The 27506-nt window shown below is 46.1% G+C and overlaps 1 protein-coding gene across 1 annotated transcript in view; it reads right to left on the minus strand.

The window, feature by feature from the left end:
- Positions 1-27506, minus strand: part of TMEM54 (transmembrane protein 54) — an 86925-nt gene that overhangs the window by 42974 nt on the left and 16445 nt on the right. The window contains exon 2 of the mRNA XM_075336178.1: positions 8656-8849. Within this exon, the coding sequence (XP_075192293.1) occupies positions 8656-8849 (194 nt within the window). The remainder of the gene's footprint in view (positions 1-8655; positions 8850-27506) is intronic.

The following is a 27506-nucleotide window of genomic DNA, read 5'->3' on the forward strand; positions in this document are numbered from 1 at the left end:
TTTTTTTTTAAAAAAAAAAAAATAGAATAATGTAATCGAACGCTAGTTACGCCACTGACAGTGACACATAAATATAAGAAAATTCTGGCTGCTATGACTATGAATGAACACTCTGGGGCATCAGCTGAATGAGCCTTACTGCCAAATGGGTGTGGCTAGGGGCGTGGTCAAAATTTGACGCGGCGCACGCAGCGCAGACTCTGTCCCTCTTTCCTCTTTTCAAAAGTTGTGAGGTATGGTGTTGTGCCTGGCCTTTGCATATCTTTCTAAGGTGAGCATACTACCATCTACTACTGTATATAGTCTCCTACATACAGTATGAACCCCCACATAGTTTCATATATACAGCATGAGCCCACACACCGGCCCCTATATACAGTATGAGCACTGACATAGCCCTTATGAAATATACAGCATGAGCCCACACACATGCCCTTTGATACAACATGAGCTGAGATTGCCCTCATTATAATCCACTTGTGCGTAAGACTTTTTATTTCCCAGTAGATAATGGATGTAATATTCAGCCATCATTTGCCTCTTACAGCCATGCATGGAGCTATGTCCGCAGCTGTTAAATGCCGCAGTCAATCTCTGCAGGTGAGTACGTCATTCTATGTGTCCATTGGTGCACCTGTATACTCTCAATTGTGAGGCGCCAATGGATTGCCATGACGTCTGGGGGTCTGTTGAAGACCTACGTGGCGTTATGACGGTGCTCCTGTAAATGCCAGGTTCTGGTTGATATTCATGGGAAACTGTGATTTTAGCTATACACAGCAATACTCCAGTATTGCAGTGATTAGATGATCACAACTTCAAATCCCCTAATGGAACTAATAAATAAAGTAGAAAATAAAAAAAAAAAGTTAAAATTATGAGAAAAAAAAAGTTAAAATCAACCCTCTTTTCCCCCATTAAAAATAAAGAAAACAAAATATACATATTTGGTATTGTGGCGCCCCTGTCAGGTGCCACAGGGTACTACCTCTAACCCCGGATTCCTGGAAGACCAGTGCTGATAAAAACCACAAACACACACATACACACCCTTTTCCCCAGACTGGGTAACAGGCTAGAGACGAACCTATTGGATGGCCACCTATTGGTTGGGACTCATCCAATCCACTAGTCAAAAACCTGGGAGGAGGAGGGGCTAGTCAGTGGAGTGATGGGAGACGGACATCTTGTCAGACAAAAGTCAGTTAGAAATCAATTCAGTAAGACATGAAGTACCCCAAAGCCCTGGGGTGCGTCAGTATTACTATGTTCGTAAAAGTACAATCTATAATATATCTAAAATTAATTAACCTGATCGATAAATGGCATAATAAGAGAAGAAATTGAACGGTCAGAATCATGGTTTTTTGGCTGCTTCAACACTACAAAAAAATGTAATGAGGCAATAAAAACATCATATCGACCCCAAATTGGTGACAATATATATATGTTAGCTCAGGGTCCAAAAAACAAGCAATCGCAGAGGCTCGTCCACCAAAAATTGAAAATTGTATAAGTCTCAAGATATGGCTAAAATAGGCAATTATTATTATTTTTACAAATTGAAAATAATAACATTGAATGAATGTTTGGTTTTGTCGTATTCATACTGATCTGGAGAATCGTATTCGCGAGTCATTTGTACCATATAGTGAACACTGTAAATAAATTAAAAATTTTTTTTAAAAAAAACTATTGTGGAATTGTGTTTTTTTGCAATCTATTTTTCCCCACTTTCGAGTACATCACATGATAAAAGGAATGCTGCAACTCAAAAGTACAACTCGCCTTGCAAAAAAAAAAAGCTCTCATATGGCTACGTGGACAGAAAAATAAAGAAGTTATGGCTCTTGGAAGAAGAAGAGAAAAAGTGGAAATGTAAAACGGCAAATAGTCATGTCGGTTAGTCTCAGAGGAAAAGTCTGCAGTCAGTCAATGTGACAGAAGACTGCAGAATCGTGACAGTGTGTAGTGTGCACACTATCATGATTCTCCAGTACAAGTGGGAGGTGTCTTGACCTAGTTTGCATACGTGTGGTCATGTGACCTTGCTCTATTTCTTTCATCAGATCATTGAAACAAGCAGAGGAGAGTCTAGCAGGCCCGTGACCACAAGTATGCAAATCACATACACTAGATCAAGTCACGTCCCACTTGCACTGGAGAATAATGATAGTCTGCGTGCTACACACTGTCAGGATTCTGCAGTCTGCTGTCACATTGACTGATTGCAGACTTTTATTTTCAGTGCAGAAATCTCCTTTAAATAATAATTAATTAAAAATAGTGCCAACACCCTGAATGACTCCCATTTATATTAGTCATCCAAGAGATACCTTCAGATTTCAGGTGTCACAGGAGGTGTCGGCTGCCTCTTCTCTTAGAAATCTATTGTTAAAGGGAGGATATATTATTTCACAAGAGTGACATTCTAATTACTAATAGCAGACATTGTTTTACAGCTTGGATTAGGCTCAGATTCCAAATGGGATATTGTATTCTCATAAGTAAGAAATTTTAGGATTTACCAATAATTGAGTGAAATTTTACAAAACAATGTCAGGAAAATGAATAGATAAAATCAACAAGACCATTTCACATCCTGTATTTCTTATTTGACACCCAATCAACTGATTCTTGTTGTGTGATTGTTATTCCTTGAAATAATTTATTATATTCAACAGGGTTTTCATACAAACTAAGTACATTTAAACCAACAGATCTTGGAATCATAATTGGATGTGTTTAAAAAACAATGTTCCTGCGCTGAGATAATCTTATAGATGTGCCCCTGCTATGGAGAACGGCCTTAACAGGCATAAGCTTCCACTCATCAAAGCATCTTTTGTAGACACTGTCTCCGGCATCCAGATATGAATATTGGGATTTTGAATCGATCCGGCAGTCTCCTTGACAGTCATCTACTGTATTTATCATTTCATAAGACGCACCGGATTATAAGACGCACCCCAAATTTAGAGATTAAAAAAAAGGTAAAAAAAATTGGGGTCCGTCTGATACTCTGGTGTTGTCTTACCGGAGGGTGGGCGGCACAGCAGTGGTGGAGTGGAGTTACAGGACGCAGGGGCAGTGCTGGTGGGATCTGTGCTGGCAGCGGTGGGTCTGTGCTGGCAGCGGAAGCTATGCTGGATGTGCGGAGTAGGCCGTTACGCTGGGTGTCCCAGATGCTCTGTCGGCAGTCCGAGCGTCAAAGAAATGGCGCCCGGACCGACGTGTGCGCAGATGGAGCTCTCAGCCGACTCTGGGAGTCATCATTTGAAGCCAGAACATGTGGGACACCCACCGCACAGCCACTGCAGCTTCCGCTGCCAGCACAGACACCGCAGCCAGCCGGCTGCCTGCACAGTGAGGTAGCCAGCCGGTCGCCTGCACAGAGAGGCAGCCAGCCATCCGCACAGAGAGGCAGCCAGCCACCCGCACAGAGAGGCAGCCAGCCACCTGCACAGAGAGGCAGCCAGCCACCCGCACAGAGAGGTAGCCAGCCACCCACACAGAGAGGCAGCCAGCCACCCGCACAGAGAGGCAGCCAGCCCCCCGCACAGACAGACAGCTGGCCACACAGAGACCTGCCCACACAGAGAGGCAGGCGGCCACCTGCATGGAGAGGCACCCAGCCGTCCGCACAGACAGACAGCCGCCCACACAGAGAGGCAGCCGGCAGTCCGTGCACACAGCGCCCCACGCCAATTTTCCACCTTCCATAAGCTATATTCAGATTTTAAGACACATCCCTGATTTTTCTCCCAAATTTTTGAGAGGAAAACTGCGTCTTATAATCCGAAAAATACGGTACTTAATTTATCAGTGTTTTTGTTTACTTCCGGGTTTTCTAGGCCTGATAATCCCTTTAATCCATCCCTAATATGTGTACAGGTACATGTACATATACAGTTGACATCTACTGGTAATTAACAAAATGGAAAATAACGTAGCTATTGTCAATTTAAAGGGACCCTGTCGTGGAAAAACACTATCAACCTGCAGATATGCAGTTAATGTGCAGGTTAATAATGTCCTAAACCTGCCTGGCGTTCGCACTTAGTGCCATGCTACTGAGAGAAAATTAACTTTATTCCTCAGTGTTCAGCTTCTAGCCATAGAGTTGGTGCCAGTGTGGATTCAGTCACCACTCCGTATATAGTAAAGTGAAAAAAATGCAAAAATGGAGAATAAACCCCCCAAAAATAAAAAAGTAAGTAAGACCAATTTAAATAAAACTAAATGTAGTTTTATTTAAAGATAATTATTAGAAATAGGACATAGCGTATTGATAGTAAAAAGTAAATAACAAATAGTAGGTATGGATAACAACTGAGACAAATGTTTAATGGATAGGGCAGCAAATAGTGAATATGATGTTGAGTGAAATGTGCAAAATAGCAAACAATAGTAAGCATCCATATGTACATATCCAAATCAGGGATCTCACAATAATAATAGAGTGGTCTGGCCAATAAAAGATACCCAAATATATTGAAACACTGTCAGCACATGTGTGAATGGGGACCATATGTACATGACATTGCCCCCAAGGAAGACATCGTGAAACGTGCATCTGGGTCCTAAAAAACACTGACACTGGACATCTAAAAGCACTCTGAATGGGTAAGCACTAGTCACTTAATTTGATGCTGCTGCCACTTACTTCGATGACATCCACACAGTCTACTTTCTCCGTACAACCTCTCTAGTGTATCTCTTACTAATTTAGTTATGGTCCCCATTCAAAAATGTGCTGACAGTGTTTCAATGTACTTGGGTACCCTTTAGTGGCCAGACAACTCAATTATTATTGTGAAATCCCTGATTTGGATATGTGCATGTTTCCTGTATCCTGTTTTCAGTGATTGACCACGCAGTCTGGTCTTCTTCTGGAGACGGTGGTTGACATTCTAACTTCAGTGCTTGACCACAAAGTCTGCCCTTCCTCTAGAGACGGTATTTCATATATGGTCTTTGACTCCCTTCTGGAAACAGTATTCGGGTTCCTCTGGAGACGGTATTCGGTCTTTGGTTTCCTCTGGAGACAGTAGAACTTGGGTCTTCTTCACACTCAGTTTGCTCCCAGGTACTTCTACTACAGTTGATACAGGCCTGCCCCACTGCGTACACATCCACGTCCACATCCATGCTAGTTGTGATGCCAACTCCACCTCCTTGCTGCTGACCCGGCCTTTTATGTTTTGTAACTTTGCCACAGTTGTCCCCTGACCCAGTGTTCTCTTAAAACCCTTCCCTTGAGGAAACGCACTCCTTACACTCCAATTCCTGTCGGTTCTGTCCCAGCATCAGATGGCTGTATTTGTTTACAAGTGCTGTGGGACATTGGATATAAGCGTCTTCTGCTTGCCAACCCCATACAATCCAATGTATGTTGCCAATCACAGCATTCTGCGAATCGGCATAAGAAAAAAAATGTGCTGATCATCACTGCCCCATAGCAATGACGAGTGCTATCTGATAAAACATTGGATAACATTTGTCTAATGTATATGCTCATATGAGCACAGCCTAAAGCTTAGATTCCGCACTTTTAGCCCATATTGTTTACATAGCTGTATCACAGGCATTAAAGGCCACATGTCTAATTCAAATACTGTTCTGGAGTGCCAAATGGGTGGTGAGACCCGTACTCCTGATGTATGAGGTATCCAGAGATTGCTGTATCATTAGTACTGCTGTTACTCTGCTGTGTGTGGCTATGTGACGCCCTGGCGCCACCAGGTGGTCACAGAAGCATACTACACCCTACATAACACCATCCCACACTAGGTTCCATCAGCCACAAAATCCTAGCCACTCCCCCCAGGGTAAGAAGGACACACCAGTGGGCAGGACCAGGCGGATTGGGAGCGCCCACCTAGGTGTCTTGAGGATCCGAGGGTGGAAACAGAGTAGTTGAGAGTTGGAAGTTGAAAGTTGTAGTCAGATAAAGTTTGAAGTTCAAGTGGAAAGGAGTGGAAGTGACTGTGCAAGGTCAAGGCTGTGCCTAGTGGAGGGTAGCCAGGGTAGTGGCCCTGGTCTACTGGCTAGGTGGCAATCAGTGGACCATGTCCAAAGGCGACGGGAGTACGGTCGCGGGAGATCCAGAGTTGACCGGGACAGGGTTGGAGCCCGCCGGTACGGACCGCGGAGATCCGGTCCCGAAACCGTGCACAGGCGGGGTACCTGGACCCTAGTTAGAAGACGGTTGCAAGCCCCTTCTCTAATTCACCAGGCCGGGAGCAGGTTTCAGTCCTAGCTGCAGAAGTTTAGTCCAGATAGAGCGAAACGGCAGCCCACCGCGGGAGATAGGGTATCCGCAAACACCCACTGAAATCCCAAGGGTCGGTTTTCGCGGGCACGTCTCCCAACCAGAATACACCGGGAGTGGACTTTCCCCGTTTCAGACGGAGTCGTCCAAGAGTGAGGATAAATTACAGAGTTCCGGAGGAAGGGACATTGGTACACCAGCCATGTGTGGGACTCGAGTACACCTGGACGCGGCAGCCGGCCACTCACACCTTGGTTTACCAACTGACTCGTGTGCAGTTCTTCAGCAGTGAGTACACCAACATTCCCCGGTCCTGCCCGGCATGCCACCTCCGGTCCACATCGCTCCCCGTATCCTGGATACTGAGCCCCGGGGCATCCACCCCTACCCACAGAGGGGTTAACAACTAGCTGCCATTCCATCGCCCCGGGTGCCTCCCAACAGCAGCGGTGGAACTTCATATTACCACACACCGTGGGTGGCATCACAAAGTATCTACAACAATCCCCGTACATATATGTCCCCTTTTTATTTGAATGTCCGCGCGACCCCAGTGTCCGGAAAACCCCTCGATCCACAGCAGATCCGGATCCGAGCAGCCCGACTGCTGACGTGGGGGTGGCACAGCTACTCACATATACTTAATCTGTCAGACTAGCATTTTTCTATCCATATGGTTGTGGGGTCACAGAGAATGGCATTGCTGCACGTTGTGTACCCCTAATATGCAGTCAATAAAATTATTGGCTTAAATAAAAATTTTAATAAATATTTCCTCTTCTCACCGCCAAAAAACCATACCCTGATATACAAGTGCATCTCAATTATTTAGAATATCATCAAAAAGTTATTTTTTCAGTAATTCAGTACAAAAAGGGAAACACATTATATAGAGTCATTACACACAGAGTGATCTATTTCAAGTGTTTATTTCTGTTAATATTGATGATTATGGCTTACAGCCAATGAAAACCCAAAAGTCATCACAGAAAATTAGAATATTATATAATACCAACTGAAAAAATTATTTTACTCTCAGAAATATTGGCCTACTAAAAAGTATGTACATTAAATGCACCCAATACTTGGTGAAGGCTACTTTTGTATGAATTACAGTATCAATGCAGCGTGGCATGGAGGCAATCAGCCTGTGGCACTGCTAAGGTGTTATGGAAGCCAAGGTTGCTTTGAGAGCAGCCTTCAACTCATTTATATTGTTGAGTCTGGTGTCTCTCATCTTCCTCTTGACAATACCCCATAGATTCTCTATGGGGTTTAGGTAAGGCAAATTTGCTGGCCAATCAAGCACAGTGATACTGTGGTTATTAAACCAGGTACTGATACTTTTGGCAGTGTGGACATTTACCAAGTCCTGCTGGAAAATGACATTTCCATCTCCAAAAAGCTTGGCGGCAGAGGGAGGCATGAAGTGCTCTAAAATTTCCTGGTAGACGGCTGTGCTGACTTTGGTCTTAATAAAACAAAGTGGAGCTACACCAGCAGATGACATGGCTCGCCAAACCATCACTGATTATGGAAACTTCGCAGTAGAACTGCACAATTTACTTTGATCTGAAAAAAATACCTTGGACCACTGAGCAACAGTCGAGTTATTTTTCTCCTTGTAAGACACTTCTGGCGTTGTCCATGTGTGTGGTGGCTCTTGAAGCACTGACTCCAGCACCAGTCCACTCCTTGTGAATCTTTGAATGGTCTTTTCTTAACAATCCTATCAATGCTGTGCTTATCCCAGTTACTTGTGCACCTTTTTCTACCACACTTTTTCCTTCCACTCAACTTTCTATTAATATACTCGGATACAGCACTCTGTGAACAGCCAGCTTCTTTAGCAATGACCTTTTGTGGCTTACCCTCCTTGTGGAGTGTGTCAATGACTGCCTTCTGGACATCTGTCAAGTCAGCAGTCTTCCCCATGATTGGGTAGCCTACTGAACCAGACCATTTTTAACACTTAGGAAACCTTTGCAGGTGTTTTGTGGTAATTATTCTAATTTTCTGCGATAATGATTTCTGGGTTTTCATTGGCTGTAAGCTATAATCATAAACATTAACAGAAATAAACACTTGAAATAGATCACTCTGTTTGTAATGACTATATAATATATGCGTTTCCTTTTTGTATTGAATTACTGAAATAAATTAACTTTTTGATGATATTCTAATTTCTTGAGATACACTTGTAGCTATGTTGTTGACTTAAAATGAAGACGTTTTAGTTATTGGAGGGTCTTGATGAAAGGAAAAAACAAAAATGTAAATTGAAAAATGGCAGGTAGTGGCTAAGGTATGGGAACAATCCCTAGATACAAATTATGCTCACTTATGAACACAGACATTGTAACACACTTCTTTTAACCTACCAGAATTGCAGACGCCACAGCAGTGATGTTGGTCACAGAATACTGTAGTGATACACTGTCCACCAGTTTTGCCACATGCCTCAGGACCAACCCATGAACTATAGCTCCAACTATAAAGTTAAGGTGCCCAGTTACAATCAGTGCCAGGCCCTGTTTCATCAGAACTTTTCCATACAGCTTGTTATCCAGGGCCTCTGTAGAAAAAAATATTTGTTTTGTCAAATATTAATAAAATAATAAATAATATCATACACACTACATATTTAAAAGCATACTTAAAAATGTTTTTTGTTATTCAATGTGATTCAAACAATGATATGACAATATAGAGAATGTATAAGGTTGGGTTTTTTTAATCAAAATACTGCATCCATTATTTTTCTTATTTCTTTTAAACATTTCTGGGCAAAGTCATAGTGGAGGCACAAGTCATTCCTGCATTGTCCCTATAGAAAGCCCAGCAGTGTACATTTGTTATATGGCAGCTGAAACAAATGGTAATCATTTCACAATGAGACCAGTGAGTGGTTTTACTCTGGCCTGCCATACAGCAAAGCCTATGGGACCATGCCTAAGTGCAATCTACTTCGCTGTCTTTCAGCATAAAACTAGCAGACTGGACAAAGCACTGCAGTGCATGGTTGGCTTTAGCTATGTACGACTGGTGTGGTCGCACAGGGCGCCCGCCAGCAGAATGCAGAGGGGGCGCTGCAGGGAGACACAAATTCACTTTAAATTACTGCTCCCGCTCTGCACAGTCTCCAGTAGAGGGCGCCCTCCTCTCCTCTCTTCTCTGCGTCTTGTCTTCTCCCCTCTTCACCTGAGAGAGAGGGGGGGAGGGGCGCCTGCACTGCTCTAGCCAGAGAAGCTGCTACTACAGAGCCACTGCTCTTCTGGAGGCTAGGAATCAAAGTCTTCTAGGTATATGAGTGTAATGTGCTGTGTGTCATGTGTGTGTGCTGTGTGTAATGTATTATATCTACATGTGTTATGTACAAGATACGTGTGTGTGTCCTGTACAGTGTGCAATATTTGTCTGTCTGACTATGTATCTATCTATTTGTATCATCTGTCTATTTATCTGGTGTCTGTATATCTATCCATCTAGCTATTATGTATCTCAAGAAAAGGATAAGGTGGCGAGTCCCATAATTAAAATCTTCATCTTTATTTGGATACTTTAAAACATCATGATGGTTGAATTATAATTAAGCTCAACATGTTTCAGGTAAACGTGCCCTTAGTCACTGAGATACAAAATTACTATAACCTAAGGTTTTTTCAACAACCAATGATCGTATAAACATCTATTAGCAATTAATACAAATATGAAGATCATTTACATAATCACAAGTCACTCCATGAGTTCCTACAAGCAAGTCAATACAAATATAATGTGTCATTCCTATAATTCATTCCCTTAGGGTATTTTGTATCCAATTTTATAATCCACTATATTTCTCTTAACAAAAGTTTTTTTGTATATCTCCCCCTCTAATCTGAGTATCCATGTTCTCTACACCATAAAATGTAAAATTATGCAGCTCACTATTATGTTTCTCCACAAAGTGTTTGCATGCACATGAATATCCAGAGTTTTTTGATATTCGTGATATGTTCCACTATCAGTTTTTTTATTTTCCTTATTGTAGAACCAATATATTTTTTTCAATATATACAATAAACTACAAAGTTCGTATTGCAGTTTATAATTTTTTTTATATCCGTATTCATATCAATTTTTTGCGTTTGTAACGCCTATTGGCATACATTACATTTCGGGCACAAGCATTTATAAAAGCCCTCACAACTTATAATTCAACCATCATGATGTTTTAAAATAACCAAATAAAGATGAAGATTTTAAGGCTGGGGCACTACTGCGATGCTCGCATGAGACTCGGCTCGCGCTGGCAGTACAGAAGGAGCCGAGTATCATACGAGTGTACCTGCATCTGAGATCCGATCATGTGAGCAGACCTCAGCTGCGGTGGGCGGGCTGGCACGGAGGAGGGGAGGTAGGGATTTCTCGCACTGCACTGGCAGTACACCGGTGTACCGCGAGTGCAGTGCGATTTTTCTCTTGCCCCATTCACTTGAATGGTGCGAGAGAAAGAGTCTCAGCATGCTGCGATTGTTTTCTCGGTCCGATTAGGGCTGAGAAAATAATCGCTCATGTGTGCTGACACACAGGCTAGAATTGGTCCGAGTGGAATGTGATGTTTTATCGCACTCCACTCACACCGATTTTCTCGCCGTGTGGCTTAGGCCTAATTATGGGACTCGCCACCTTATCTTTTTCTTGAGAAGCTTTGGAGTCTAAGCTGTGGCTGGAGACCCAGAAAAATAAGTGGACTACATAATTTAGTAAGACACGGTGAGGCGTGTTTTTTCTTCATTGCTATTATCTATCTATCTCTATTAGATATCTGTCTACCCATCCGTCTCTCTATTTATCTGTCTATCCATCTATCTATTTATCTCAGTATTATACTGTATATCTATTTGTCTATTATCTACCTATCTTTCTATCTGTCTGTCTATCTACCTATCTATTATATATCTGTCTGTCTATCTACCTATCTGTTTATCCATTATCTATCTGTCTCATATCTATTTGTCTATTTATCTATCATCTATCCAGCGTCAGTCTGGCACACTGAGAAAGCAGTTAATGCCCTGGTGGGCTGTCGAACTGGATATAGAGGGGACCCGCTCTCAGGAGCACTGCTGGCATCAAAGATCCAGGGCTCTGGCCCCGAACTTCTTGCCCAAAGCCCTGAATTTTCTGTAACCAATGCACTGAATTGTGTCGGTGTCGCATTGACCCCGATACAGTTAAATCCTGTGACAGAGCACGGAGCAAACGCTCCGTGCTCTTTCACTGCTCGTCTCCTAAGCTGCAGACCACTGCAGGCCTGTGTCTTAGGAAACGTCGGTGTGCCTATGAGTGTTGACATCATTGCATTGTGGTGCCTCTGCAGGCCGCCATAGAAGAGACGACAGAGGCTGCAGTGCATGGAATCAGGATTAGGTGAGTATAATCCTTTTCTTATGTCTATATGGGATCTGTGGGGGCTCCTGTTTTATATAAGAGGCTATATGGGGGCTGCTGCTGTATATAGGAGGCTATGTGGAGGCCACTGCTGTGTATAGGAGCCTGTATGGAGGCCCCTGCTGGCTATAGGAGGCTGTATGGGGGCCCCTGCTGTATATAACAGGCTATGTGGAGACCACTGCTGTGTATTGGAGCCTGTGTGGAGGGCCTTGTTTTGTGTAGGAGGCTTTGTGGGGGCTCTTGCTGTGTGTAGGAGGCTCTGTGGGGGCTCCTGCTGTGTGTAAGAGGCTGTGTGGTGGCTCCTGCTGTGCATAGGATGCTGTGTGGGGGCTCCTGCTGTGTGTTGGATCCTATGTTGTGGCTCCTGAAGTGTATTAGAGGCTGTGTGGTGGCTCCTGCTGTGCATAGAAAGCTGCGTGGAGGCTCCTGCTGTGTGTAAGAGGCTGTGTGGGGGCTCCTGATGTGTGTAAGAGGCTGTGTTGGGGCTCCTGCAGTATACTAGAGGCTGTGTGGTGGCTCCTGCTGTGTATTGGAGGCTGTATGAGGGCTCCTACTGTGTATTTGAGGCTGTGTGGGGGCTCCTGCTGTGTATAGGAGTCTGTGTGGGAGGATCCTGCTGTGTATATAGGAGGCAGTGTGGGGGTTCCTGCTGTGTGGGAGCTCCTGCAGGTATTTGTATATAGTTGTAGTATTAACTTCTGTTGACCCCAGACACCCCAGTCTGACCTTGCATTTATCTGACTATCTATCTGTTGCGCCCCTGAGGCTTCAGTCGCCACAGAGTATTGCACCTAATTTAAGGTGTAATGCTGCACCTGGATCCTGAGGAGGTCGGTACCGGTTTCATCACTTACACACGCAAATACATAACCAGGTTGCCCTCCCCAATGGGGACCGGGCTAGGGTAGGGTCGTAAGGCTGCATCCCTCCTTATTGGTGTACACCTCGGGGCACGAAGCAGGGCAGGCCACCGTGACATCCCAAATCACCACACCAGACTGGTGACGAGTAATTCAGGTACTACATACTGTGTGCCTGATGGCTCCTGCCCCTTGGGTGCTATATCTATCTATCTATCTATCTATCTATCTATCCCTTTTATATAGTATCTATGTGTGTGTCATGTATATGGTGAAATTTATGCAGGGGCAAAATGACCGGGCCTGTGAGTGATGGGGGCCATTGATATTTCCTTGGATGCATGGTTGAACACCATTGAGGAGCAGATGGCCATTGGCTCCATGTTTCGAACTTGCTCTGCAGCTGTGAGTCCCTGATAGGCGTAATGACATCAGGGGGAGCATGTGATGCCAGTGGGTCCAGCAGCTGCAGCTAGAGTGGGTGCAGAGCATGTGTAGGGGGTAATATATGTATATTTATTTATATTAATTTATCTATTTATTATACCCCTTACATATGACCTACACCTGTCACGTATAGTGTGCAATGTAATGTAATTCTGAATATTGACCTGCCATATCCTACAGGTGTGTAATGTGCACTCTGTTAGGATTTCACTTGCCAATTTGAGCGGTCATCATGTGATCACTCATTTGTGATTGGCAACTTGTGATCATCTACTGAATGACTTCTCCTGTTTCTCTCAAATTGAAAATTATAACAATGAGAGAAGCAGGAGGAGACGTCATTCAGCAGATGACCACCCATCTGTAAATTACTGGTGAGCGCTCACATGATAACCACTCAAATTGGCCTGAAATCCTAACAGCGTATATTACACACTTTGGAGATTCGGCCGGTCAATGTGCAGAATGTCAAACATAGGTCAGTCCAGGGCAGCAGAGCAGGGAGCAGCCGCTGGGGAACAGCCTCCTGGGCTCCTCATCCTAGTTGCATCGTCCCCAGCCAAATATTAAAGTAAAACACACATCGGCAATAATGTAGCCGATGTCTGATTCTTTCCACCCAGGGGGTCGTGGAGGAGAAATCAGCTGTCAGATTACTTATCTTGTAGCAAAACAACAATGGAGCCTCATATGGCGTCACTGCTGTCTGCACATCACATGTAATGGTGTAGTGTAATGTGTAGGTGTGAAAGCCATTCAATCAATGTAATGCATCTGTGGCGCCCTGGACAAGCCAGGGGCCACAGGTAACAACACACACACACCCCCACCCCCAGCAGTTCACAGCAGTCATCCCCAGTGAGACCTGATTTCTTCCCTCGGGTTCAGACAGACACACCAGGTGGGTGGAGTCAAGCAGATAGGCACGCCCACCGAGGAGTCTAGCTGGTCTGAGGCAGGAAACAACGGAGACAAGTCCAGGCAGAGGAGGAGAGAGGAGGTCTGCAGAGAGGCAGACGCAGACTGGGGCCTAGGTTGGAGCCTAGGTCCCTCCTGTAGCCAGTGAGGCAGACGGTAGGGGCCGTCTGTGGGAGCCGGGAAGACAGTCTTGGTGGAACCGTAGGTAGCCGGGGCTCGGCGGTGGCACACCGGTACCGAACCAGGGAGCCAGCTGGAAACCGGAGCGCAGGAGGAGCGTACACGAAGGGGCAGGAAAGGACTTGCACTACTAAACTGGGTCAGGGGAAAACACCACAGCCGCCTGTGGGACCCGTCCATCCAGCCGTTTGTTTGACCAGAGACTCCGTGTAAATTACTGGCTGAGTGAGTACCACTGTGCCGTGCGGCATAGCGCTGCCCCCGCGGCCCTGCACCTCACCAGGCCCCGTAACCCGCCTGTCATCCCTAACCCTCACCGGAGCCCCGGGACAACCAACCCCCCTACCCACGGAGGGAAGAAACAACATCCAAGCTGCTCCCTGTCATCGCTCCCGGGACCCCCGTCCAGAGCAGCGGTGGTGTCACAACTTCACCACAACCGTGGGTGGCGTCACGGACAATATCCCCAAAAGCACACACCACCCCCCTTTCACTCACGGGCGAGGAACGCCGCTCGAGTCCCCGGGATCCGGCCCACCGCTCGAGCCACCACCGAGCAGCAGCAGCAGTCGGACCCGAGCAGTGGGTGAGCGCAGCGTCCCCTCCTCCGCCCGCGACACATCCCCAGCAGCTGAGGTGTATTATGAGATTCTGCAGCAGCTGAGGTGTGTATGATGTGGTTCTACAGCAGCTAAGGTGTGTATTATGAGGTTCTAGGTTTTGCTACCATGTTAGCCAATGGATATTGGATTATGGATATTGGGACAATAAAACTCACACCACTAATCAAAGCTAATTAAGGATTCACTTTCCAAGCTCAGTGTTTGTTTATTTAAATGTCCTTTTACTATGCATCGCTCTGCCCTGTTTTGTGTATATATTTGTATTTCTTCAGATATTTTGTCATACCATGCCTGAGGAAGAGACCTGAGATGTCTCGAAAGCTTGCTTTATAACATCATATTTTATTTTTATTTTAGTTAGCCATTAAAAGGTATCACAACTACAAAATTTTAATTTTGTTTCTCTCACTGAGAGCAATCAATCATTATGAGGTTCTGTAGCATCTGACGTGTGTATGATGAAGTTCTGCAGCAGCTGAGGTGTGTATGATGAGGTTCTGCAGCAGCTGGGTTGTGTATGATGTGACTGCAGCAGCTGAGGTGAATATGATGAGGTTCTGTAGTATCTGAGCTGTGTATAATGAGGTTCTGCAGCAACTGAGGTACGTATGATGAGGATTTGCAGCCGCTGTGTTGTGTATGATGAGGTTCTGCCAATGCTGGGTTGTGTATGACGAGGCTCTGCAGCAGCTGAGGTGTATATTATGAGGTTCTGCAGAATTATCATATTTTCATGATTCGGTGTGGATTTGTCTTACAAATTTTACAACAAAATTATTTGCAGCATTTCCAACTGGTGTGAGCCCAGACTGGTTAATAAAGAGATTATAATATATGCTGTAGTTCTTTCATACACAGCGCCCCTCATCCTCATGGTGTATATATGCCTTAGTTCTTCCATAATCAGCACCCCCCCAGTCCTCAAGTTCTGCATGTGGCCCTGCACCTCAGTCTGTTCAGGTCAGTGGAGCTGAGAGGCAGCAACACATAAACAGTGCCCCCCGTGCTCATGGGGTGTATGTGGTACTGCACCTCAGTCTGTTCAGGTCAGTGGAGCTGAGAGGCAGTGACACACAGTGCCCCCCCACCATCCTGATGGTGTGTACTGTATGTGGTACGGCACCTCAGTCTGTTCAGGTCAGTGAAGTTGGGAGGCAGTGACACGTATAACTTGAGGACACTTTATTATGCAGAAAGTAGAGATTTTTTTATAATTTCATACAATCCCGTTTAACATCTGTCCTGAGTACATGCAGCACCGGCCTCTGACTCCATCATGCATTGTCTGGTCTCCTCCTGTACATTTATCCACAGGATTTGTATAATAGTTGCGGATCAGAAGCAAAATCATCTTCATGCATGACAATGCACGATCTCATGCTGCAATGAATGCTATAGGCATAAAACGAGATAAACTCATGGTGTGGCCACCATCTTCCGCTGACTTCAACCCTATAGAGAACCTTTGGAGTATCATCAAGCAAAAGATCTATGAGGATGGGAGGCAGTTCACATCAAAACAGCAGCTCTGGGAGGCTATTCTGACATCATGAAAAGAAATTCAAGCAGAAACTCTCTAGAAACTCACAAGTTCAATGGATGCAAGAATTGTGAAGGTGATATCAAAGAAGGTTTCCTATGTTAACATGTAACTTGGCCTGTTATGATGCTTTGGATTTAAATAGCTTTTTATTTCAGTGAATGTGACCTCCCAATGCTGCAAAATCCACAAATGAGCATTTTCAGTTCTGTAAAACATATAAAATGTTTAGAAACTCTACTGTGCCTAATAATTTGTAACAGTGCATTTTGAGTTTTTTTTAATTTTGAAGATTATACTGTTATCATTGGGAGGTTTCTTCAATAAAATTCGATGTATACTCTAAGGCAGGGGTCTCAAACACGCGGCCCGCGGGCCGCATGCGGCCCTTCAGGTGGCTTCTTGCGGCCCGCTGGCCCGTGGACCCGGTAAAGATGGTGACTGGTGCAAGGGACCACAGCCTCCAGCTGTCTATTTCAGCTTACAGTTTTGCCTTTGCCGCGCACAGTGAAGTTCTCGCTGCAGAACGCAATAACAGCCGCCTGCCAATCAGAGGCAAGCACCTGCTGCATATGACCTCAGATGCTTACCTGTGATTGGCCAGTGGCTGTTGTGCAGTGAGAACTGCTCTGAGTGCTCTGCACGCGCCGGCAGAAAGTTCAGCAGTGACAGCAGCTGTGATCATTATCGGGTCCCCGTGCCTGCGTGCTCCCGAGCCGACGGAGGATAGGTGAGCAGAATGTATTTGTGTGTGTGTGTGTGTTTCTGTTGCTGGCTGAGGCTGCACAGGGTGTGTGTGTGTGTCGCGCTACCGTAGCTAAGGCTGAACAGTGTCTGTGTTGCTAGCTGAGGCTGCAGAGGGGGAGTGTGTGGCAGCTGAGGGTGTGTGTGTGTGTGTGTGTGTGTGTGTGTTTTGCTAGCTGAGGCTGCACTGTGTGTGTCTGTTAGCTGAGGCTGCACAGGGTTTGTGTGTGTCTGTGTGTGTGTGTGTGTGTCTGTGTGTGTGTGTCAGCTGAGGCTGCACAGGCTGTGTGTGTGTGTGTCAGCTGAGGCTGCACAGGGTGTGTGTGTGTGTCAGCTGAGGCTGCACAGGGTGTGTGTGTGTCAGCTGAGGCTGCACAGGGTGTGTGTGTGTGTGTGTGTGTCAACTGAGGCTGCACAGGGTGTATGTGTGTGTGTGTGTCAGCTGAGGCTGCACAGGGGGTGTGTGTATGTGTGTGTGTGTGTGTGTGTGTGTGTGTGTGTCAGCTCAGGCTGCACAGGGTGTGTGTGTGTCAGCTGAGGCTACACAGGGTGTGTGTGTGTGTGTGTCAGCTGAGGCTGCACAGGGTGTGTGTGTGTCAGCTGAGGCTGGACAGGGTGTGTGTGTGTGTGTGTGTCAGCTGAGGCTGCACAGGGTGTGTGTGTGTGTGTGTGTGTGTGTGTGTGTCAGCTGAGGCTGCACAGGGTGTGTGTGTGTGTGTCAGCTGAGGCTGCACTGGGTGTGTGTGTGTGTGTGTGTGTGTGTCAGCTGAGGCTGCACAGGGTGTGTGTGTGCGTGTGTGTGTCAGCTGAGGCTGCACAGGGGGTGTGTGTCAGCTGAGGCGGCGCAGGGTGTGTGTCTGTGTCAGCTGAGGCGGCACAGGGTGTGTGTCTATGTCAGCTGAGGCTGCACAGGGTTTGTGTGTGTGTCTGTTAGCTGAAGCTGCACAGGGTTTGTGTGTGTGTGTGTGTGTGTGTGTGTGTGTCTGTTATCGGAAGCTGCACAGGGTGTGTGTGTGTGTTTACTACAAGAAGACAAGCATGGGGCACATTAATACAAGAAGGGGACCTACATGAAGCACATTACTATAGGAAGGGGACCTGCATATGGGGCACATTACCACAAGAAGGGGACCTGCATGGGGGCACATTATTATAAGAAGGGGACCTGCATGGGGGCACATTATTCTAAGAAGGGGACCTGCATGGGGGCACATTGCTACAAGAAGGAGTCCTGTATGGGGCACATTGCTACAAGGTGGGACCAGGATGGGCACATTACTACAAGAAGGAGTCCTGCATGGGGCACATTGCTACAAGGTGGGACCAGGATGGGCACATTACTACAAGAAGGAGTCCTGCATGGGGCACATTGCTACAAGGTGGGACCAGGATGGGCACATTACTACAAGAAGGAGTCCTGCATGGGGCACATTGCTAAAAGAAGGGGAGCTGCATGGAGGCATATTAATACAAGAAGAGGACCTGCATGGGGCACATTGCTACAAGGGGACAAGGATGAGCACATTTTTACAGAATGGGGAACAGGATGGGGCACATTACTACAAGATGTTGGCCAAAATTACTATGCGGTGCTAATTGTAAATAAAACTGTATTACTTACAAAAAAAAATGTGTGCGTTATATATATATATATTATATATATAGTACCACTACCAATGTCACTTTGTCCTAAAAAGAATGCGGCCCCTCAAATTATTTTTTTTCTGTGTGCGGCCCATACACCCAGCCGAGTTTGAGACCCCTGCTCTAAGGGGTGATGACTTTTATTAGACTGACTGTCATTTGCATCGACCATTTAGGAAAATCAGAGAAAAATATAATTTGCAAAATAATTTGGAACATGGTGTATTCTAATAAAAAAAATGTTTTAAATAATACACATCTTGTATCACACATGCATAATGACTAGAATAATAAAATGTTATGAACATTTATCTCACCCTGCTTTGCATTCTAAAGTTGTAGCCCTCAGAATATGAGGATTATGAAATAACTTTTTAAATTCGGTACCACTGCAATAATATCGACCCACACCATAAGGGTATACTTATGTCGCGGGCGGAGGAGGGGACGCCGCGCTCTCCCTACTGCTCGGGTCCGGCCGCCGCTGCTGCTGCAGCCTGCTGCTGCTCGGTGGCTCAAGCGATGGGCCGGATGCCGGGGACTCGAGCGGCGCTCCTCGCCCGTGAGTGAAAAGGGGTTTGGTTTTTGGGATAGTTTATTGTCTGTGACGCCACCCACGGTTGTGGTGATTGTGTGGACACCACCATTGCTCTGTATGGGGATCCCGGGAGCGGTTACTGGGAGCAGCAAAGTTGTTAGTTCTCCCCTCCGTGGGTAGGGGATGGTTGTCCCGGGGCCCAGTGATGAGGTGGGGGATGCTGGATGGTAGGGCCGGTGCAGGGCTTGGTGGGGTGCAGGGATGCGGGGGCAGCGCTGTGCCTCACTGCACTGTGGTACTCACTCAACCTGAGACGGTGACACAGTTCTCGGTAAAACACACGGCTGGAAAGACGGTTCCCACGGACGGCTGCAGTTGCTTTTCCCCAGTAGTTGACGGTGACGGTCCCTTTTCCTGCACCTAAGTCTATGTTGGTAGCGATGGGTTCCCACCGGTAACCCGCTCCCCGGCTTGGATATGTGCCGGAGGAGCCCCTCTTTGCCCGCAGGCGCTGGCCCTGAGAAACTGGTGCCCTGGCGGTGGCGGTGTCTCTCTCTAACGGTTCGACTGTTGCCTTCAATCGGGACTTGGTTGTTGGGAGACCCAGGGGTCCCCTTCACTGACGGATTTGGCAAATTCACGGCGACTCCTAGCCTTGCCGGGATCCGAAAGGCCCCTGCCAATGGTGCTGGCTTCTCTTCGTATACCGCTCCGGTACCGCCGGGCCACCACCTGTCCATGGTCCTTTCGGCAACCTCCAAGCAGCCTCTCCTGCCGACAATCACCGCCGTCTGCTGACCTTGCTGTCTCAGTCCGGGGCACACACCCGGACCAACTTCAGGCTTTCTCAACTGTCACTTTTACTCTTCTCACTACTTTCCCTCCTTCCACTTCCTTCTCCACTAAACTCCAAACTTAATCTGCCTGGTTTTCCCGCCTCCAGGGCTGTGAACTCCTCGGTGGGCGGAGCCAACCACCTGGCCCACCCCCTAGTGTGAACATCAGCCCCTGGAGAAAGGCAACAAGGATTTTTGTGTAGCTTTGGTGTACCTATCCGGGGTGTAGGGTGTGGTGGTGTTATGACCTGTGACCCCTGGCTTGCCCAGGGCGTCACACTTACACTAGCGTATAAAAACTTTATCTGTTTTTCATCCAGAAAGGTTGGACGTGTGTCATGCGTTTGGTATTCCATAGGTCATGTGAATGTGTGATTTTTTTTATCTCATCTAACATCCGTATGGAATGCATTTTTTTTCTCAGTAACTATTATTCAACAATTATTTACAAGACCATTTACAGTGTTCTATGCTACAAAATGGTAATGCATCTGTAAAAAAAAGATGGCCTAGGATAGTCCATGTGGCATCTGTGTTTTTTTCACACCCATAGACTTGTATTGGTGAGGCACGTCCAATATACGCGTCCATAGACAGCATACTGCAATTTTTTTTTCCTCAGGGAGAATACAGCTGAGAAAAAAATCATAGATCTGATCTTTCCTCCTCATTATGTTCACATTTTGACATCATGAGACCAAGATGACACCTAACAATTGATCAACAGGTACTTTGCCATTGCGAAGCTTCAAGCAGAATGTTGTCAGATGGGAGTGGCCACTGAGCTTAGAATGTCACAGAGTGTCATCAGCAGTTTACAACAGAGATACAGAGAGACTGGAAGAATCACAGAAAGGCAAAGAAGTGGACGTCCCTTGTCCACATCCCACACTAATGATCGCTTCACTGTGAACAATGCCCTTGTGAACCAGGTGATGAATGACAGAAAACTCCAGGCACATATGAGGCTGAGTTCACATGTCCTGTATCATCCATTATTACGGATCCTGCAGAGATCTATTGTCAAAATGATTTCTTCCAGATCTGTTTTTTTAACATGGGAGTCTATGGAGAACGGATCCGTTAACTGATTACTATATATCTTCCATTTGTAATGAGTTCTGTAAAAAAAAAAACCCAGATCCATTACAAATATAAGTAAACTGAATGGCTAAATGGCAATCCGTTAATGGACCCGTCCTCCATAGACTCCCATGTTAAAAAAAGACCCATCAGTTATTTAACGACGGACAAAATGGTTGTGCTTGCAGAATTTTTTGCCAACGGATCTCTGATGGATTCATTTTAATGGATGATTACAGGACATGTGAAGCAAGGGAGGTGAGACACACCTAAGTGTCACATCTGACCAATCTAAACTGTTTACATCAACGTCATCTGTGTGCTAGATGGACCTGCAATTGTACCTGACCACACCACCAGGCACAGGTGTCATTGTCTTGCTTAGGCCAGGGAGCATCTACACTGGACAAGGGACCAGTGGGCCTTAATGCTGTTCATTGATGACAGTTGATTCAAGCTGAGCAAAAATGATGGCCACCAATGATGTTGGAGATGTCAAGAAGAATGCAATGCATCAGCCAATGTTGTCACCAGATGAGCTTTTGGAGGTATTACAGTGTCAGTAGGTATGTTTGGTCAATACAGAACTTCCCTACGCTTTGTGAAGGGTACAATGACAAGCCGCCACTACTTTAATAACATCATTAGTCCAGTCATTGTTCCTCTGCATAAACAACACAGGCCTAATTTCATCTTTATGGACAACAATGCTCCAGCTTAATGAGGTCGCATCATTAGGGAACGGCTACTGCAGACTGGGATTCCTCAAATGGAGTAGCCTTCACTTTCTCCAGACCTGAATCTCATAGAAAACCAATGAGATCAGCTGAGTTGCAGTGCAGAGGCTTGTAATGCTGTATCCCAGGATCTCAGTGCCTTAGAACTGCACTTCAAGAAGAGTGGGATGCCATGCCTTAGCAGACAATAACTTGACTTGTAAACAGCATGAGACATCGTTGTTAAGCTGTAAATGATGCTCAAGGCAACATGACAAATTACTGAGACGTTTACAATTTTTGGAAGGGCATACCCACCACTGTTGTTGGCTTTTATTTCAATAAAAAATTTTCAGATGAGTAAATCACCACTGTATGCTACTACCTACTGTTTCATCAATGGGTGATCGCTGCTGTAGTGAACAATATCGCTATGGCAGCGTTACACGCACAAACCTGGTTAGCGACGTCGCTGGAGACACCGAACAATAATAATAATTTATTCATTTCTATAGCGCTATTAGGTCCACAGCACTTTACATACATTGGTCATACTGTCCCCATTGGGGCTCACAATCTAAATTCCCTATCAGTATGTTTTTGTAGTGTGGGAGGAAACAGGAGTACCTGGACGAAACCCACGCAAACACGGGGAGAACATACAATCTCTCCTTTAAGGGGGCGGTTCGTTCTGCGTCACAGCGGCATCACTAAGCATCCGCCCAATAGCAGAGGAGGGGCGGAGATGAGCCACCCACCTCCTTCGTTCCTCATTGCCGGTGGACGTAGGTAAGGAGATGTTCGTCGTTCCTGCGATATCACACATAGCGATGTGTGCTGCCGCAGGAACGACGAACAACCAGCGGCATGTGCCACCAACGAGATTATGAAAAGGATCGAAGTGTCAACAATTTTTGATGTTTTTGCGATCGTTGATCGTCGCTCCTTTTAGTCACACACAACAATATCTCTAACGGCGCCAGATGTGCGTCACTAACACCGTGACCCCGACGATATATCGTTAGCGATATCGTTGTGTGTAAAGTACCCTTTAGGCCTCGGTTCCACTTGCGTTTTGCACAGACGAGTGCAATCCGATAAAACATTGGATTGCACTCGCACCAGTGCAAAAACTATGGGGTAGTGACCATCTTTGATCGATTTCCCATGCCACAGCGGCATGTGGAATGAATTGCAGCATGCTGCGTTTTGCAGCGAGTCTCGGCTCACGTACCCCCATACAAGTGTATGGGAGTGTGTGAAACATCGCACTGCACTCGCATGTAATCTGAATGCAGTGAATATACGAAGAGACAGTCCGGGGAGGAGATGGGTAAAAAGTGCTTCCCCCTCTTCTCTGCAGCTATTACCCGATTGCAAGATCGCATCACAGTCGCATGACCCTCGGCAGACGCTCGCAGCAGGGGGTCATTGGCATATCACTTCCGATGCTCTCTCATCTGAAGCTATACGCTAGTGGAACCGTACCCTAAATCTAAGAAAAAAATTGCAGCATGCCCAAGTTGCTTCTATAAATCAGATCATGCTGCCATGCAACTCAATGGGTCCATGCAAAAAAAATCGGTCCGCACTGAGATGACATCTGAGTGCCGTCCAAAGAATGGAGAAGATAGAAGAAAAATGTTTTCCATTTTTTCTACATCCTCGAAAATCGTCTGCACCTAGCCTTTGAGGGTATATTCAGAAGTTACTGTAAATATTTAGTGTCGAAATGTCTGCATCGCTTTGCAGGAAAAACGCAGCATTAAGTGCGCTTGTTTGTGCTGCATTTTTGTCGCATTTTTACATGCATTTTTGGTGCAGATGTTTCCCATGAAATCTGCAGCAAAAACGCTAAAAGAATTTACATGTTACAGATTTAAATCTGCACCAATTCTAGAAGGAAAAATTAAGGCTACTTTACACGCTGCGATATCGGTCCCGATATCGCTAGCGTGGGTACCCGCCCCCATCTGTTGCGCGATACGGGCAAATCACTGCCCGTGCTGCACAACATCGCCCAGACCCGTCACACATACTTACCTGCCCGGCAACGTCGCTGTGACCGGCGAACCGTCTCCTTTCTAAGGGGGCAGTCCGTGCGGCGTCACAGCGACGTCACTGAGCGGCCGGCCAATAGCAGCGGAGGGGCGCAGCTGAGCGGGACGTAACATCCCGCCCACCTCCTTCCTACCGCATAGTGGCCGGGAGGCAGGTAAGGAGAGGTTCCTCGTTCCTGCGGTGTCACACGGAGCGATGTGTGCTGCCGCAGAAGCGACAAACTACATCGTTACTGCTGCAGTAACGATAATCGAGAATGGACCCCCATGTCACCGATGAGCGATTTTGCACGTTTTTGCAACGATGCAAAATCGCTCATCGGTGTCACACGCAGCTTGTGAGCATCCTGAAGACTAAAGGGGGCTTTACACGCTGCGACATCGCTAATGCGGCCGGATGTGCGTCACAAATTCCGTGACCCCAACGACTCCGCATTAGCGATGTCGCAGCGTGTAAAGCCCCCTTTAGTCTTCAGGATGCTCCTTGGCTGGTATGAGGAAACGCTTCAGGTTTTGTGACAACTGCACTGAAAAAAAACAAACAAGACAAAAATGCAATGTGTGTACACAGCCTACTGTTGAGAAATTCTTCCAACATCTTCTGAAGATGTGAGAGGGTGTAAGTTGGCACTCCTACATGCTAAGAAACATAACTAACAGCTGAACATTATTTTTTTTATCCAAACAATAAGCAGCCGCACGGTGAGTTTTGATTTCTCTAAAAGAAAGTTACTTCCAGAACTTACTTTACCTAACTTCCGATGCCAAGACGTCTCTACAGGATGGGATGATTCATTCCCTAACATTAAATCATTTATCTTTACTTGCACTTTTTATCTATGGAGTAATTTGCACATCTCTTAAGCTCTTTATTGTGGATTATATGCTTGTGATGGCATCCATATAGCAGCTTCTTTAGTATCCTTCCTTAAATGCGACAGTAAACCATCCTTGCATGAGCGGGTCTGTTAATCATGTACACAATAACAGTTTCAGTACAAACAGCATTGGTTAAGTAACAATGACATCCCACCTAGAGACTGAAACAGACATTGAAAAGAACTGATGAAGGGAACCTAACGTGTTTACATCTCCTAGCAGCCCCCAAACTGCGTTACAATGAATGAGTACTGCCTTCTTTACCATGGGGTAATTCCTTCTGGAATGTAGGGATACTGTGTGGCAGTGAAATTTAGGGGTTGTACAAGGTTTCAAAGTGGAATAAAATATTTACTTTGAATAGAAACGTTTTAGCAGTTTTTTAGTCACCACAAACTTGAGATACCACATATAAACAGATGATAGGATGTGTGCAATGGATGGCTGCACCCATCAGTATCATAGCATTTTGTCTAAGGTAATCTAAGATCACATGACACATGGGGGGACAGTGAGAAGAGGGGGCAGTGTGGGGTGAAGACATTGTGAAGAGGAGGCAGCGTGAGGGGGACACTGTGAAGAGGGGGCAGAATGGGGGGACAGTGTGAAGAGGGGGCAGTGTGGGGTGAATACAGTGTGAAGAGGGGGCAGTGTGGGGTGAATACAGTGTGAAGAGGGGACAATGTGGGGGGATAGTGTGAAGAGGGGGCAGTGTGGGGTGAATACAGTGTGAAGAGGGGACAATGTGGGGGGATAGTGTGAAGAGGGGGCAGTGTGAGGTGAAGACAGTGTGGAGATTATAGCTCATAACGGAGGAAAGTGGTGGTAATAGTTTATTAGATGGATAGTGTGGCAAGGGATGGACATATCGCTGATTCAGCTTGTTCATTTACACAGGGCCCAAAAGGTGGAAGGGGGCCTATGGCGAAGCAGCACATATCCAGATTGCCCCAATTGCTCTCATATTTTATTTCAGCATCAGCAACATGTTGGGCAGGGAGACTTTATTGCAGATCCGCTGTCTGCAATAAAAGGTAACTGCAGAGCTGCAGGAGGTCGTCCTGACTCTTGCTGTCCAGTGCTCCCTTTATGACTCATCTGCGCAATGGTTGCTTGTCCATCTGTGTAATCTAGCAAGTGTCTGACCGCAAGAGGATGGAAATGGCGCAGCGAGGAACTGTCTGGAGAGGTGAGTGATGTTTTTTCTTTTTAACACTTCTTTTAACAGGGAAGGGGAAGTGGACATTACAGATACTATAATGAATTGAGGGCGAGAGAGGAAAGTACAGAGTCTAATAATGAATTGGGACAATGCAGGGTCTTAAAATTAATTTCGGAGGGTGAGAGAAGACAGTACAGGGTCTAAGTTAGACCTTATAAATATGATAATAACTGGGGGTAGAGGACAATACTGGATCTTATAAGGATTTGTGGGAGAGATTCCAATACAGCATCTTAAGATGAATTAGGGAGTAGGTGTGAGAAGATAATTTCAGGCTCTTAAAATGTATGGGGGGATGTTAGGGAAGACAATACAGGGTCTTACAATGAATTGTGGAACAGAGGACAATACAGGTTGTTATAGTGAATTGGCCGAGGGAGAGTACAGTAAAGAGTCTTGGAATTGGGATGTGAGAGAGGACACAGAACAAAGACTGGTAATGTATTAGAGTGTAAAGCCACAGAGACTAATTATAATTAATGGTGGGCACAGTGCTGGTTTATCAATATATGTTTTGATTGGCTAATTATATATTAATAGGGTCTGTATCGCCCCTGACTACATCAGGATGCTACAGGGAACGGCATCCTTTCCCTAGGGTGTAGGGCCAACCCCCCATGGTTCCAGGTTCCCAACAATCGGTGTCACTACCGTCAGCACCAAAAAATCCCAACCACACCTCACATCATGACTGTCAGACACACCAGTGGGTTGGTCAAGCTGGAATAGGGCCACTCACCTAGGGGTCAGGCAGCCTGGTTGGAGGGAGGAAGTAAATAGTGCAGTGAGAGCCCTCAAAGAGTGAGGAGGGACAGACGGTGGTCCGGGACCAGAGGAGTTGGAGACCGGTAGCAGTGACATCAGAAAAGGGTGCGACGGACATAGTCTAGGAGGACTGTCGGCATCAGAAAACCCAAAAGATCTGACCGGTACTGAGCATGACGGAGTACAGGACCCTAGGTCAGGAACCAATTTAACGTCCTGATAATTAACCTGGGAGGGAGAGTATCTTCACGAACTTCCCTAAGAGCTCAGAGATTGAAGGCATCGGCACAACGCGGGAATAGGGTTTTCCACTTAAAGCAACCCACTGAAATCCCAAGTGCCAGCCATCAAGAGCACAGCTACACTACACATAGTGAGCGGGGCCCTAACAGCTTCAAGCCAAGGGGCCACAACAGACAAATAAATTGTGCACGGAGGCAGGCTCCGGATTACCAAGTGACACCAGTGGGAGCGGACACCTGGACGGACTCCCCGCAGTGGCAGTGGCACTCAGAGACTTTGGTTTACCTGCAGCGTATGTGTCTACTTTATAAACTTCATCCAACACCACAACTACCACAGTGAGTACACTGATCCCTGCACCCTGTCCTCCCAAATAACCACCAACAAACATTCCCCTGAGCCCGGGGCCTTCCCTACCTGTGGAGGGACTAACATTAGACTGCTTAAACTCCATCTGCCCCAGTACTCCTTACATCAGCGGCGGTACTCCCATTA

Source organism: Anomaloglossus baeobatrachus, chromosome 2 (assembly GCF_048569485.1).
Source record: "Anomaloglossus baeobatrachus isolate aAnoBae1 chromosome 2, aAnoBae1.hap1, whole genome shotgun sequence".
NCBI classification, from domain to species: Eukaryota; Metazoa; Chordata; class Amphibia; order Anura; family Aromobatidae; genus Anomaloglossus; species Anomaloglossus baeobatrachus.